Source organism: Acomys russatus, chromosome 6 (assembly GCF_903995435.1).
Source record: "Acomys russatus chromosome 6, mAcoRus1.1, whole genome shotgun sequence".
Lineage (NCBI taxonomy): Eukaryota > Metazoa > Chordata > Mammalia > Rodentia > Muridae > Acomys > Acomys russatus.
Window position 1 is genome coordinate 18,178,848 of NC_067142.1, and position 16,250 is coordinate 18,195,097.

Genomic DNA, 16,250 nt, shown 5'->3' on the forward strand with positions numbered 1-16,250 from the left:
TGAGATCTCTCTCTCTCTCTCTCTCTCTCTCTCTTTCTCTCTCTCTCTTATTCTCAAACATGAACTTTGTAGTTGATAACGTTATCCTGTGATTTCAAAAGGTTGTTTATGCCTGGCCCTAAGATCTTTGGTAATCCTTCCATGGTTCTAAGTTAGGGTGTAACAATTATGGAAATCAAACCAGTAGACAGTGATAATAGCACATTGCCAGTCTTGGGCCAGGGAGTTAAGTGACAGGGTCTTAGGCAGAATGTACCGTGTTTTCTAAGACCAAGCATTTATACAGAATGGGTAAATGTTGTATGTTTTCTTGAATCTGCTTTTCATCATTGTCCTAAGCTGCACAGTTATTTCATTTGAAATAATTGTATTGTGAACTTTAAGCATTTAATTAAGAGTGTGTGTGTGTGTGTGTGTGTGTGTGTGTGTGTGTGTGTGTGTGTGTGTGCATGCACACACCTACATTGTCTAGAGTATGATTGGAAGTGAGGCCAGCCTTTGGGAGTTAGTTCTCTGTCCGCCATCTGAGGGCCTGGGCATTGAACAGAGGTTCTCAAACTTGAAAGCAATCCCTTTGCTTTTTTCCAAGGCTAGGTTTCTCTGTGTAGCCTTGGCAGCCCTGGACTCGCTGTACTCATAGACACCCACCTGCCTACACCTCCCTGAGAGCTGGGATAGCAGGCCTGTGCTACCGTGCCCAGCCTGCAACCCCTTTTCTTGCGGAGGCATCCTGCTTGCCAATGAATTCCACTTTCCATCTCGCATGCATTATGTTTTGCTTATTTCTCCTAAAGATGGTCCCACTTGTTAATAGTTTTACATTTGAAATCATGACCAGATGGCAGTAGGAGATAGTGGAAGAGAAGCTGGCTGGCACTAGACAAAGAACAATCTCTGACCGGGAGCCTCCATTAGAGGAGACCCACTTGTACTTGAGAGGAAGAGTTACTCAGGGGGAGTGGCAAGCCACGTGGGGGCGGGGCTGTGTACTCAGGGGGAGTGGCAAGCCACGTGGGGGCGGGGCTGTGTACTCAGGGGGCGTGGCAAGCCAAGTGGGGGCGGGGCTGTGTACCATAGGGGAGTTTAGTTTGGCCTGGGTTGAGACCACAGTGGAGTCGTAGGAAATTATGCTCAGGGTTGGCTCCTAGGCTTGTGCTTGCCAACAAGCCTGTTGAGGCAAGTTTTACCCTAGTACTCATGTGGTGGAAGGAGAAAGCCAGCACCTTACCAGTAATCCTCTGTCCTTTATTCCTGCATGTACCCTCTTCCAATAAGTATATAAATGCAATACAGTTTTAAAAAACGAGGGCTGGAAAGATGGCACTGTCTATTCTTCCAAAGATCCTGAGTTCAATTCCCAGCAACCACATGGTGGCTTACAACCATCTATAATGAGATCTGGTGCCCTCTTCTGCTATGCAGGCATGCATACATGCAGGCAGAAAATTGTATACATAATAATAAATAAATCTTTTAAAAAGTTAAAACTATTTTTTAGAATGAAGTTATGCTGATAAGTTGTAACATTTGAAAGGCTAGAAGAGTTGTGAAGTTAATCTAGAGCTACTTGGTTTACAGAAAAAGGAACCAAGGTCTAGAGAGATAGGTGACTTCTTTTCAAATGCCCTAAGCACAAAACCAAACGAGAGAGGATTTCCTGTACCCACTGACACAGAAACCAGCACGTGAACGAACCAGACCCCAGGGCTAAGTGCCGTGCACGTGAAATTTACATGATGTATTTCTGTGCTTAGTTTGATCCCCATCAATAATAGAAGAGTTTGGGATAGTTCCAGTGTGGAAAAGTTTCCATAGCATATTGGTCCGAAAACAGTCAGGATGGTGTTCCACTTGGCTTCTTAATAATTCTCTTCCTTCTTCTCCTCCTCCTCCTTCTCCTCCTCCTCAGTCACCACTACCTCCTCTTGTACCATTTCTTTCTGCTCCCCCCCCCCCCCTACTTCTCAAGTTTCTCTGTGTAGCCTTGGCTGTGCTGTGTCCTGGAACGCTGTAGACCAGGCTGGCCTTGAACTCACAAAGATCTGCCTGCCTCTGCCTCCTGAGTGCTGGCATTAAAGGTGTGCACCACCGCCGCCGCCACCACCACCTGGCTCTATCCCTCGTTTTTAACAGGAGTCAAGACTCCATGTGTTAGAGCAACTGACTGTGTCTAGTTTCATGTGTGTTGGCATTGTTGTTGCTGAAAGGCTGGGTAGATCCCTGACAAGGAGAGTACAGGAAAAGGTGTAGGAGATGGAAGGAGAGGAAGGTCAGATTTCCTAGGCTGTGTGCTACGCACTCATTTTCAAAATAGCTCCCTATCCAGGGGAGAGCTCATGCCTTTCAGCCAACATTTATTGAGCGCATATAGTAGGTGGGCATAGTCAGCCCTGAGCTGCCTGCCTGCCAGGCTCCTGAGCTGCTTGTCTGTGAAGCGTGTAACGAGACGGCAGGAGGCCTTGGCCTCAGGAGGAGGGCCTGGTGCCTGGGCCAGGAGCTGCCACTCTTTCACTGTGGTCTGTAGTGAACCATTCAGTTTTTCTGAGAGGTCAGCTTTTCCCTCTAAAATAGACTCCAGAAGGCAGAGCTTCTAGAAAGCTGGAGCCTTCCTAAGGAAAGCAGCCTGACCGTTGCCTTTTGTGACCCCGATACCGGCGGACTGTTGTGCATGGTTAGTTGGCGGGAGACTGAAGATTTCCCTGAGAGGGACAAGGAGCATGAGCAGCAGACTCTCGCTGCTGACTGGTGGTGGTGGCGGTTTTCCCTTTACACTGTGTCATAGAGCTGCTCAAGAGGCCTAGGAGAGAGGTGTGCGCTGTCATTTAATCATTAATCATCAGCCAACCAGTAATAAGTAAATTCACTTCTGCTTTCTTCAGTCCCAGTCCTTGCCCTGATGTCCTGTTGCCCCAAGTTTCCCTATGGCCATGGTTATATGAGAACAGTGCTCCGAACTGCAGTATACAGAGGAAGGGAAGGAGGGTGTGGGCACTGGTCAGTGACTCCCCTGCCCTCCCAGATTAATGGTCCCGTATCTTAAACCTGGTTCCTGACCCATTAAGAAAGATGGATTCTAGAGGCCAAATACAGGGCGCACCTTTATTGCTTTCTTTAACTTGTTATTGTGAAAAGATCGAAACATATTCCAAGGAGAGAGCATGTCCTAATCTGCACACGGCTGTCACCTGACACGGTTACCCGTGTTGCTTGTTCTGAGACTGCTGGCTAGTGCAGTGATCCGCCCTGTTGAGGTGGACATGACCTTGGAGCTGAGGGCGCTCTCGGGGAGGGTTCTCTCTTCACCTTGCTGACAGAGCCAGCCTTCCTCTCCACCCTGGCAGCAGCTCCTAGGGGAGTTGAGTGTATGCGGTTCAGATTTAAAACGTGAAGGGCGTGGGAGATCGCTCAGCAGGGCCAGCATGAGGATCCGAGCTTGATTCCCCAGACCCATAGGGAGAAATCTGGGTGTGGTGGCACACACTTGACATCTCAGTGCCGGGAAGTGGGAGACCAGTGGATGGCTGTGACTCATTGGCCGGCTAGCCTAACCTACTGGATCAGCTTCCAGCCAGTGAGATTCCTGTGTCTTTAGGGAAAGCTGGGCAGCACCTGTTCTATTGCTGTGAAGAGACACCATGGCCACGGCGGCTCTTATAAAAGAAAACATGTAATTAGATCTGGCTTACAGTTCAGAGGTTCCATTCATTATCGTTGTAGCAGGAAGCATGGTGGTCTGCAGGCAGACATGGTGCTGGAGGGGCTGAGAGGTCTACATCTGGATAGACAGGCAGGAGGGAGAGAGATACTGGACCTGGTTTGACCATTTGAAACCAGAAATACTATTTCCAGTGACACACTTCCTCCAACAAGACCACATCTCCTAATGCAGTTCCTGCTGACCAAGTATTCAAATCTATGAACTTGTGGGGGCCGTTCCTTTTCAAACCATCACAGTGCCTGAGGAATAATGCCAGAGATTGTCCTCTGACCACCCGTTCGCAGCCACACACCCACACCAAGTCTTTTCAGAGATTAAGTGTGTCGTTATGCTTGTGTGTGCTTGGTGTGTGCACATGTGTGTAGGGGTGGGTGCATATACAGAGACGGAGTGAGACTATGAGTGTCTTTATCACTTTCTCATTATTATTGTCTTAAACTCAAAGTTATATATGCTTGTAAAAATTTAATAGTACATAAATAGTAGGCAAATGATGCCCAAGATGAAAAGTTGGTTTTCTGAGTTGCACACACTGCACACAACCAGTGCATTGAAGGTTTGATTTTTTAAATAGAATCGTTCTATCTAAAGTGTTCTGCGCCTTTACTTCTGTGACACAGGCATGTTTCCATTTCATATCTGTCAGTCTAGAGTGTTTGTTTCAGTAGCTGCATTCCTATTTTTGATAGTGAGGCAATATTATTTTTTCTGTTGGACATATGCATGTGTATGTATACTTACTTAATTACATTTTTATTTTATTATTTGTGTGTATGTAGACACAAATGTTGTTGTCAGAGGACAGCTTGTGGAAGTCACATTTACTCCTTTCTCCTCCTACCATGTGGGCCCAAGGGACAGAACTAAGGTTGCCAGACTTGACAGCACCTTCATCCACTGAGCCATCTCTCTAGTTAATTTTAATTAATCCCTTCTCTTAAAATGATTAAAGGATTACTATATGCATTTCATCAAGGATCCTACATGGGTGGAGTTCATTTGTCAAGACAATTAAAAAGAAAACCACCAGGGACTTGGTACGGTGCTGCTAGCCACCTGCTGGCTTTATTGTTTGCTTCTCTTTTCTTGATTCCATTCTCGAATACCAGGTTGATAAGTCATGATGATGCTGGCTTTATTGTTTGCTTCTCTTTTCTTGATTCCATTGCTTTACTAAACATAATTTAGTGTTATAAAATTTACTCTTGATGGGTGGTATTGTCACATGCCTTTAATCCCATCACTCAGGAGGCAGAGGCAGGAAGATTTCTGAGTTCAAGGCCAGCCTGATCTAAAAGTGAGTGTCTGGACAGCCACAGTTACGCAGATCAACCCTGTCTCAAAAAACAATAACAAAAAATTCCACTTTTCTATATGGAGCTCATTTTTTGCATATTCACAGTTCTATAACCAACACCATTGCTTAATTAAAAATTCCTAGATTTATTTTTGTGTGCGTGGACATGCACACATGCTGCAGCATGCATGTGGTGGTCAGAGGACAGGTTACAGGAAGCCATTCTTTCCTTCAACTATGTGATCCTGGGGAACTAGCTTAGGTCACCAGACTTGGCTGTAAGTGCCTTTACCTGTGGACTCATCCACTGGGCTACTTTATCTTACTTTAAAATCGTCTTCATCTGAGGAAGGGCCTTCTTAGGCAGTAGCAGCCGTGCTCCATCTCAGTGCCTGGCAGTGGCAACCATTAGCTCCCTTCCCGTCCCTGAGTATTTTTCTGTCACTATCCTAGATATTTCATAAGCACCATACAGCAAGTGTCCTTTGTGCCCAGCTCATTTCACCGATCACTGCTATTTATTTTCACATCTTCTTATTCATATTGTTGTATGAACTCAGAACATTTAATTTATTATTCTCAAATAGATATGTAGAGATGCGCATATTTAGCTTATCTGGTCATCGGTTGTTGGACGTGTGGGTTGATTCTCTGTGTGATGTGAATAGCTGTGTTTTGAACACTGGTGTGTTGTGTAGACAAAGCTTTCCTGTTCTCGGGTGTTTTCTTAGGAGTGGAATGTCTGGGACAGAATTCTCTCATGGTTACCACTGGTGAGTTTTGAAACTGGGCCTTGTTACAGTCCCGCCGAGTGTATGCGGGTTCCAGCGTTTCCACGTCCCTGCCTACAGCTGGCATCGTTTCTGAGTTCTGTCATCTGCATTTTTGAAGACTGAGCATTCTGCTCCTTTGTCTCGGTCCATGTGGGTTGCATTTCTCCCAAGCTGTACCTAGCCCACCTCCACTGCAGTGAGCGCCTCTAAAAGCTTCGCCTTTAGGTCGGGCATGACTTGAGTGCAGCCTGCGGGGAAACTGGGTTGCTGATGCCTGCAGCTCAGTGGACTCACTTTTTCCTAAAAGTTCTTAGGGTGCACAGGCCAAATTACATGCTTCAGTTTATAAAACCGTGTGTGTGTGTGTGTGTGTGTGTGTGTGTGTATGTGTATACACGCGTGTGCCCGTGTGTCCGTGCACACACACAGTCACATGTGTGCTATAGTATGTGCTATGGGGATCTTAGGACAACTTTGGATGACTGGGAAGAGGGAATTGATGTAATTATATTTTAATGAACAAAGTATGGACAGAAGCACGTAAGTCAGAAGGTACTCATTCATACTGAACTTGACTTTGAATCCAAGAAAAAGATGGTTTTCCAAGGGAACAACAAGGGAATCCATTCATTTACTCAACAGCTATGGTTCTGGACAGTGAGGAACTAAGTAAAACTTCTATCTTCATGAAGCATGTGTTCTGTTTGGGAGAAAGAGTCAATCTGCAAGCTGCCTAAATACGTTCTGCAGAATTTTGGAAAACTGAGTTGACCACAAGAGAGCAGTGCAGTTTCTGAGTCTTGTGAGTGGGTGTGGGAGGGTGTGGACGCCATGGGCTCCAAGCTCTGCACTGCCTCTTGGCTCTTGGTCTGTACTGAGGCATTGCCCTTCACCCATAGCTCCACTCCCGGATGCCTCAGACCTGCTGCCTCCTCGGCAGCCAGAGTCCTTCCACTGTCTTCTCACCAGAAAGGCCAGAGAGTTCTCTTAAGCCTAGTAATTAATAGCTTTTGCCTTAAAAGAAAAAAGTGTTGCGATATCCAGAATTGACCCATGTGTACAGTCCGATTACTTCCCACAATCTGCATAGCGACCTCACAGTCTGATTTTAGGACATTCTCCATCATCTCCATGGGACCCTCCTGACTGTTTGTGGTCGTTCCCCTCTGAACCTCAACATTATGAACCCTTTCTCTCTTTTCTATTTCAGTGAGTTTGCCTTCTCTGGAAGTTTCTTGTGACCAAATTTGTCCAGTATGCCGTCTTTGGCATCTTGTTTTTTTCACTGAGCCTCGTGTTTTCTAGGTGTATCCAAGGTGGAGTGTGCATCTCCTTTGTTGTTAAACAGTGTTTTATCGAGTGGATATGCCAAGTTTTGTTTGATCCTCTTAGTGCTGTCACTCCCTAGAGTAGATCACCAGGGTTTGAAATCTGTCCTCCCTTCGTGAGTCTTGGGTTACTGGAGCTCTTCAGCACTGCCCAGCTTTTGCAGCCACCCTGTGCTCCTTTCATGGCCCACCTCATTTACATTTGTGCTGCAGGTGTGGTGGTCTTGGGTGGCTATTGAAAGTTACATTAAGTGACATTTACTGAAATGAAAACTTCTGGTTCATGTTCATGCTTTCTACATTTCTCCCATGCACATGTATGTGCGTCTATACACGTGCAGATGGCAGCCTGATGCCCTCAGAAGCTGTCTATCTTGTCTACCTGGCCTCCCTGCCCGCTCCTGCAGGGTCTCTGCCTGGCCAGGGAGCCCCAGTCATCTGCCTGTTTTCTGCCTCCCCAACACTGGGATTACAAGCTTGTGCCAGCAAACCCCAGCCAGCGGGTGCTGATGAACAAAGGCAAAAGGCAGAGGTCATACTTGTGTGGTAAGCCCTGGAGCCATCGCACCAGCCCCGCATGTAGCCATGTAGGCACCACACAGTATGGGACTCTGTATCCCAGAATACTTCTCCAGGTCTGACTTACAAGCACAGCTTCCTAACTCTGCCCCACACTGGTTTCACTTGAGCTCTCACTATCCTTTTGTGGGCAGTGTAGCCTCCTGTGAAGGGAAGGGTTTGATGGTACAGTGTCCTACGTCCCTTTCTATAGTCACATCTCTGTAGGGGCAGCAACTGGCAATAGCTGTCCCCTAACTGTCTCCAGGTGATAGTCCAGGACTGAAAAACAGCCAGCCCAGTGGCCTAAGTGTTACCTCGAGTGTCCAGGGACTCCCAGGTGACTGCCCTGAAGGACAGCTCTGCGAGACCAGTCCCCCGTTGTGCATGTGTGTGGATGGCTCCTTTTTGGGGGGGGGGGAGGTGTTTCAAGACAGGATTTCTCTGTGTAGCCTTGGCTGTCCTGTACTCACTGTGTAGACCAGGCTGGCCTTGAACTCATAGCAATCCGTCCGCCTCTGCCTCCTAAGTGCTGGGATTAAAGGCGTGTGCCACCACGCCTGGCTTTGTGGATAGCTCCTAAACTCACACTTTCTCCTCTTGTATCTGTAATGTGCTCTTCATCTTGGAACTGGAAACAAGCACAGTGTAGAGCACTAATTATTTTCTCCTTTAGCTAGTACAAGGCTGCAGCTGAACAATGGAGGCACCGATTACACAGTGTGTGGAGATGAGCACGCTGCACCCTGCACCCTGCTTCTCAAGGACAGCCGCAGCCTTCTGTGACAGTCTCACTGGAGAAGCAAGAGTGGTCTTATCCCTGCAGTTGTCCTAATAAACGTTGGTGTTAAGGATAGCAGCACACGTGTGGGCACATGTCCACCTTTTGGTAGGGGTGTGGAGGGCTGGGCCAGCAATCATGAAAGCAAGCCGGGCAGCCACTGAAAATGGACCATCGATCTGCTGGGAAGATTTCCATAACACTGGGGGAGAACCGCATGTGTAGGCATGCCAGATGCATTATGGGGTAGCTAACAATTTATCAGTTGTCATTGGATGGTGTGGTTTTAGGCAAGCTTACTTTTTTCTTTGCCCTCCATGACTTTGTTCCTTCCTCCCTTTATTCATCTAATTAATGTGTGTGTGTGTGCATGTGGAGGCTAGAGGTCATTTTCCACTTTTATTTTATTTTATTTGTTTATGTACTTACTTTTGAGGCAGGGTCTCTCTATGTAGTCCTGACTGTCATGGAACTCTCCTATGTAGACCAAGCTGGCCTGGAACTTGCCAGATCCACCTCCCTCTGCTGGGAGTAAGGGGTGTGCTACTATGCCCAGCTCACTTTGATGTTTTGAGGTGATGTCTCACTGATGGTGGAGCTTGCTAGACAGTTGGTCAGCAAGACCTGGGGGTTCTCTTGTCTCTGTGTCCCTGGCATGAGGACTACAGGGGCACACCACCACACCTGGCTTTCCTGTGGGGGCTGGGGATGGACATCACGGCCTCACAGTTGCTCTGCAAACACCTTAAACTCAGCTGTAATCCGTGCTTTCCTGATGAAGGGGAGGGTCCTTAAGGGTACCTACTGTGTGCCAGGCATATTAATAAAGATCGTGTGTACTCTGTAGAGTGGATGCACTGTTAGGACAGCTGCAGTGGATGGTGGGGCCCCTGGCCCCCTGAGTTTGGGCTTAGAGGGCCCATGTGATTTTTCAGGACCTGGCATTATCAGGGCACCAAAGAGAGTCAGCTGACTTTGGAGGTCTTTTGGTGTTGCCTGGGAGGTGTTGTGACTTACCCAAGGTCTTAAGCCACCCAGAGGGAGGCAAACAAGCCTGAGAGTGCCAGGTCAGTGAATACTGTGGTTGCGTCGGACTAAAAATGGCCTTGGTGTGGTCAGGAGGCTCGGATTAGTTTGCAAACATCATGGCCTTGGATAATCTCAGTATGGGTCTGGGCTGCTTTGCTTCTCCCAAAGTGCCTGAGGAATGAGGGCTCTTACCCAGTGTGGTCCAGCTCATCGGTCTGGTCCTGTGAAGTCTGTGTTTATCTGTGTTTAACCGGAGCTGTGTTTGAAGCTGCATTGCTTGTGCCTGGTGTGTTAGAGGAGGCATTCTCTTTTTAGACCCTCTAGACACTGGAGGGACCCAAGGGCATTTATGTAAAAATAGCACTGTTCCCACTGCTCTCATGCGCTTACTGTGTCAAGAAAGTGTGCCCTGCATCCTTGCTGTTTCTTTCCCTGGTGACTGATTGGCTTTTCTGTTTGTAATCTGCATGTGAGCTGGCAGCACCTGCCTTTGTTCCTTCCGCTCTGTAGTCAGTCCTGGTGTGCAGCTTGGGTGCTGGACGCCGAAGGGATGATTCCCATTCATTTCTGAGTGGGACCGAGCAGCGTAGTGTGAGATCTTAATGTGCTGGGCAGAGCAGCACACAATTTAAATTTGATAAAGCGCTTATTTCAGGAATTTCCCATGTGTTCCTTTGGGACTGTGGTTTACAGTGATAACTAAAACTGCAGGAAGGCAGTTGTGGATAAGGAGAGAAGAGGAGGGCTGGGTGCGTTAGGCTTTGCTTTTGCCTTGTGTGGAGATGAGCAAGTGTTGAGCATCTATTCCTCTGTTATGCTGCTAACTGTAGAGATGACACAGAGCTCATGGCGACACAGAACCCTGGCCCTGCTTTGACTCCTCTGTCTTTATGTCCAGCGCTCATGGCGACACAGAACCCTGGCCCTGCTTTGACTCCTCTGTCTTTATGTCCAGAAGCAGACTTGCTGGAGCACGCAGTTAAACGTTTAACTTTCTGAAAATTACATTTTGAGAATTTAATTTCGCACACTGACACTCACTTCACACTTCCGCCAGCAGTGTACAGGAGTTATTTCCTTGCACTGTCACACCCTCCGTGCCTTGTAGTAGCCGCCACTGACTGTCAGCTGGTGCTTTTACGCACTGTGTCTGAGCATGTTTCGTCTCTTGTCTGCGTGCACCTGCGCTTTGGAGCTCTCTAGCTCCTTGCCTTGTGCTGCGTTTGGCTTTCCCTCCTGTCCAGTTTCTCTTGCTCTGTGTACAGTGAGTGCACTTTAACAGAGCCCGTTCTTTGTCTCTTAATGTCTGTTTATTATTTGGTCCTTCCAAAAAACAGTCTTTGGAATGTCATTTTTCCTTTTCCCAGGAAAATTAAGAGGATATAAAAAGTTACTTTCACTGTGACAAATTCTCAGATATCCTTGGTTTTGACCTTAACAATTGAGCACTGGTCAGGTGTTTTGAGTTTTCCTCATGTTTTTCTTGGGATTACTCCCGGCTTTAAAGGAACTGTCACAGAGGTGAAGTGTGCATTACATTGTATTAAGCTTACATCACCAGCATGACTTAGCATTGTTCAGGCCGACCTTGGTCACCTGGCTGAGGTAATGATTTGTCAGGTTTCTATACTGTAAAATCACCTCCCTTCTCTACTGTGCTCTTTGGAAGGAAGCCAAACCAGAGAAATTCAAATACCGTGGTTCAAAAGTAAAACCAGTTTTTTGTTTGTTTTTTAAGCGTATTTTACAAGTTGGGGAGGTAAAGAGTGGTGTGGCACATGCCTTTAATTCCAGCAGTGGGAGCTGTGAGTTTGAGGCCAGCACGGGCTACATATTAAGTTCCAGGCCAGGCCAGGCCAGGCCAGGCCTATATAGACCCAGTCTTAAGAAGAAACATTTTATATGCTTCCAAATACTTAATCCCTTCCAAAGCTGGTTGGACGTTTGAGTCCTATCAAGGGTTTGTACCAATGGTGGTTGTGCACGGTAACTTTGGAAGTTTGTGTTTTAAGTACTAAAGGGACCTCGGCCTCGCAGCAACCCCGTCTTCTGCTGCCCCCTAGCAGGCAGCTGAGGGAGCGCAGGGTGACACGAGACGCAGTTTTGTCTTGTTTTTCAACATTCAGGTACGGAAAAGAGGTTTTGTGGTTTTTCCAAAAATTGCACCAAGGTAAAGCAGAGCTCTAACCGATGCAGGTGTGTTGTCAGGCGTTAGCAGTACTGCCCTCACTACACGTTCATTGGACAGTAGCGCAACCCCAAGAAAAGGATGGTTGCCTGCAACCACGCGCGCCGGGCAGCCGGGAAGCTGCAGACCCGGGTTAGGTTGCGGTGACCGCCTCAGGCGGCTTGCCCCAGCCCGCCCGGTGGACAGTATTTTTACGAGTGCAGCTTCCGACGCCTAATACCCTCTCTGCTTCCCCGAAACTCCCGAGGGGCTTCTCTAGACTCCAGCTTGGCTTTACCCAGAAGGCCGCGCTCCACAAGTCTGAAAATTTGCATACGCGCCTCGCTGGGCGGGGCCAGAGGGAGGCTCAGTGTTGGCCTTTTTGGGCTGAGACCTGGCTAATTTGCATACGCAATTCTGGGGCGGGGCTTTGGTCGACCGGGGCGGGGCCGGGCCATGGTGGTCTCCTGTAGTTTGGGGTGTTTCTATTTCAACGGAGTTTCGCCTCGGCGAGTTTTTCTTCCAAATCGTAATCGGGTTTCCGTGGCGAGCATCCTTTCCTGGCGAGCTGGCTTAGCCTTCCTAGTCGCTAGGCGCCCCGGGCTCTGGGACGCAGGCACCAGCTATGCAGGCGCTACCTCACCGCACCGATGACACTGAGCTTGTTTCCCGTTATAGGTGGTTCTCCTGGGCATGGACATCCTGTCGGCTCTGGTGACAAGGCTGCAGGACCGATTCAAGGCGCAAATCGGCACAGGTGAGCCCTGGCAAACGGACTCTCAGCCTCCCCGCCCACCCTGGACTCACTCCCCCTGAACTGGCACCTTTCCCTCAAATCCCGAACTATTCCTTCCTGCTGTGACCCTCGAATATGAACTTTTACTAGTAGAGGATTTTATGAAAGATTAGTCATCAACTTGATGCCAGCCAGTACGTGTTGTCCCAAGCCCCTCCTCCAATATGCAGTTTTCTTTGAGAAGTCCTAAAAAAAAAAGTAGTCAGTTGGATTTTTTCACAATTTAGATGCTATTAAATCAAGGTGTTTTATGATGGCAGTATAAGCACTAAGCAGTTCTGTTTATACAGCGGTTTCAGTAAAAAAATCTCTCCATTCCCTTTTCCTATCTTCTTTACCGTTCGTGTGCGTATGGGCAGCGAGTGGATAGAACCCATGTCCTCTGTGTGCCCGCCAAAGACTCTGACACTGAGCCACAACGGTAGCTGGGATCTCCCTGTAGTGATGGTCATCGGTGATGGTCCTTTTCCTTTTCTGTAGCTTTGTGGTCAGTGCGCTCACCGAGAGAGATGGTGAGACCACAGAACTTTACTGCTAGGAATTTGGTGTTGGGACCATTTTCCATTTCCCTCCTGCATTACATGGATTCTCAAAAGAGGCCTAACAGGCGTGGAATTGGCGTGGGTGGGCTGGCCCCTGCCTCAGTGTATGGATGTGCACACACCAGTATATGTGGTACAGTGAAGCGTGTTGAGCTCTGCCCCGCACAGGGCCTGCTGTTCGATAGTCTTCTTAGTGCATGTCAATTATAAGCATGGCCTTTTGTACATATTTTGCTCATATCCCCGCTCTTGCAGTTACCTTCTGTCCCCCTCCCACTCCACTTAGTCCCCTTCTACTTCCATAGCTTTCTCTCTCCATAACCCCTGAGTTTCATTAGGGTTGTTTACAAGACATAGGTCAAAGGTTGTTTACAGGGTAACAGCTCCTATCCACAGAGTAACCACTCATGAAAATGGCTCCCTCTCCCATCAACAGTTAACTGCCTGTAAACCCTCAGGGAAGGGTGGGTCTCTGTGAGCCCACCTACTTTAATGTGTTTTTTTCCTTTCCTTTTTTTTTTTTTTTTTTTTTTTTAATTACTGTGTTCCATATAGTGTTGGCTGGCCTTAAGTATTCCATACAGCAAAGGATGGCCTTAAACTCTGACTCTCCTTCCTCAGTGTCCCGAGTGCAGAGATTACAGGCACACAGTACTGGCCCGGCCCATCCTCCTTCAGGCTTCCTTTGTGTCACCGTTGCCTGCCAAGGCCTTTCATTTTAATAGTTCAGCCGGTTCCAGATATGTCGGGATGTGGCTGGAGGAAAGTGAGGGCAGAGACAGAGTGCCCAAGCACCAGGGTCTGCCAGGGTCTGTGGTTCTGGATGCACCTAAGCAAGGAGCTCTGGCAAGGATGGGTGCCTTGGAACAGCCAGCTGCTAACTGGGCACTGCGTGACCCTAGATCTGTTTTCATGTAATGCACTTGTATTTTGGTTTCCAGTGTTGCCAAGTCTAATAGACAGACTGGGAGATGCTAAGGACTCCGTGAGGGAGCAAGACCAAACCCTGCTGCTAAAGATCATGGATCAAGCTGCTAACCCCCAGGTAGGGCAAGAAAAGTGCGCGTGTGCGCAGCCCCCAGGCTGATGGGTTAGAGATGGTCTTACTCAGGGTCTCAACAAAACACCATGGCCAAAGAGCAAGCTGGGGAGGAAAGGGTTCATTTGGCTTATGCTTCCACAGCACTGTTGATCACTGAATGATGCCAGGAAAGGAACTCAAACAGGGAAGGACCCTGAAGGCCAGAGCTGACACAAAGGCCATGGAGAGGTGCTGCTTATTGGCTTGCTCCTCCTGGCTTGCTCAGCCTGCTTTCTTTTAGAACCCAGGACCACCAGCCCGGGGGTGACACCATCCACCATGGGCTGGGCCCTCCTCCTTTGATCACTAATTGAGAACAGTGCCTTACAGCTGGACTTCATGGAGGCATTTCCTCAAAGGAGGCCCCTTCCTCTCTGATGACTCTAGCTTGTGTCAATTTGACATAAAACCAGCAAGTACCGAGAGGAACATTTTTACACGGCCCACAGGCCCTCCTCATATGAGTGATCTAAATTTTTAACTAGCAAAATGTATCATTTGAGTGAATTAGTGGGTTGGACATGGGTGTTGAGCGTTTGATTAATCTGTTGGGCCCCTTAGCTGATTTCTGTGACTGGCTCTTCATTTCTCTGGAAAGAGGCAGCTGGTGGTATCCGTGGAGCCGGTAGGCCTGGCTGGGGCCCTGGTTCCTATGTGATAAATTAGCTGTGCTCGCTAGAACAGATGGGCCCTGCCCTGCCTTTCAGGGACCCACTCACCGTTGTTGTTGCAACTGGGCAGCCAGCAACAGGTTCTTGGGGAGATAAAGCAAATATTGGGGGGAGCCTCGGAGAGGAGAGGTGTTTCAGACAGAAAGCAGTGTGTGCACTTACTGTCCTATGGACTGCACTGTTCTCAGTCATAGCATGGGGTGATTCTACCTCCTCAGGGCGGGGGGCGGGGGCGGAGTCCAGCAGTGTCACATAAGTGCACGTGCTTATTGTCCTTTAACTGGACGTGTTTAGTAGAGTAGTTCCCTGCCCCACTTCAGGGTGATTGGGAGAGGACCCTGTGGGTGGTGGGGATGGGACCAGTTTGGTTCCTGCCAAGAGGCTCGAATTCTGTCGACTCCTCCCTTACTGTGAAAAGCTGCAGAATCCTTACGTCCCACCTGTTTCTTGTCACCTGCAGTATGTGTGGGACAGAATGCTCGGAGGCTTCAAACACAAGAACTTCCGCACGAGAGAGGGCATCTGCCTCTGCCTTATCGCAACACTCAATGCGTAAGTCTGGGGTGAACCTTCAAACTCTGCTTGGCTAAAGCCTTTTTTTCCCTAAATAAAAGATAGGGTCTAGCTGGGTGTGGTGGTGCACACTTTTAATCCCAGCACTTGGGAGGCAGAGACAGGCATCGCTGTGAGTTGGAGGCCAGCCTGGTCTACAAGTGAGTCCAGAACAGCCAAGGCTACACAGAGAAACCCTGTCTTGGGGGAACAAAAAGATGAGGTCTCCTGTAGCATTCTGATCTTAGGCTCCTTTTGTGACTGAGTATGCCTTGAACTTCCGATCCTCCTGCCTCCACCCCTCAACAGCTGCAGTTACTGGCACATGTGTCCTGTTTATTTGGCTAGGCAAGTACTGTAAAATTTGAATTACATTTCTGGCCCCTTTGCTAGAGCTTTAAAAAATAAAACAAAGCAAAGACCACCAGCACCACCCTTTATTCTGAAGTAATTAGATCTGCAGGTAGTTGTAAAGTCCTGAGAAGCAGGTCCTCTCCAGCACCTGGGCAGTGGTGAGACTTTGCAAAGGACGGTGTGGCCTCTGTAGGAAGTGCTGGTGCTGTCCACAGAGCTTGCTCACACTGCCACGCGGCACATAGGCCTGTGTGTGTGGATGAGGCTCCTGCCCACTGCCCTTTTGTAGGTGTGCTGCATAGCCTGTGGCAACCCTAATTTGGGTCGTTTCTATGAGCTTGTGCCTTCAAACTGTTACTCAAGTGGAATCAAGCCTTGTGTACCCGTTCAGGGCTGCCCTGTAGATTTCCACTTAGTTAAGTTCCCTAGCGCTTGCACTGTAAGCCGCTGATGGTGATAATTCATAGAATCTATGGTAGTGTATAGGCTGATTATATGGGATAGAATATATATTATAGATGTGGTCCAGTTTTTTAGCCATTCATCCATTGAAGAAAATATGGGTGACTTCAAGTTTGGGCCTCTTAGGAGTAAAATTGCTAT

General features: G+C 48.2%; 1 protein-coding gene and 1 non-coding gene across 20 annotated transcripts in view; one reads left to right on the forward strand and one right to left on the reverse strand.

Moving 5' to 3' along the window:
• Positions 1 to 16,250, forward strand: part of Clasp1 (cytoplasmic linker associated protein 1) — a 219,367-nt gene that overhangs the window by 63,417 nt on the left and 139,700 nt on the right. For all 19 annotated transcript variants that reach the window (XM_051147231.1, XM_051147234.1, XM_051147236.1 and 16 more), the window contains exons 3-5: positions 12,330 to 12,408; positions 13,931 to 14,034; positions 15,202 to 15,293. In XM_051147231.1, the coding sequence (XP_051003188.1) occupies positions 12,330 to 12,408; positions 13,931 to 14,034; positions 15,202 to 15,293 (275 nt within the window). The remainder of the gene's footprint in view (positions 1 to 12,329; positions 12,409 to 13,930; positions 14,035 to 15,201; positions 15,294 to 16,250) is intronic.
• LOC127191236 (U4atac minor spliceosomal RNA) lies at positions 11,634 to 11,758 on the reverse strand. Its single transcript, XR_007830856.1, has one exon. It is a non-coding gene; the product is annotated as a U4atac minor spliceosomal RNA (small nuclear RNA).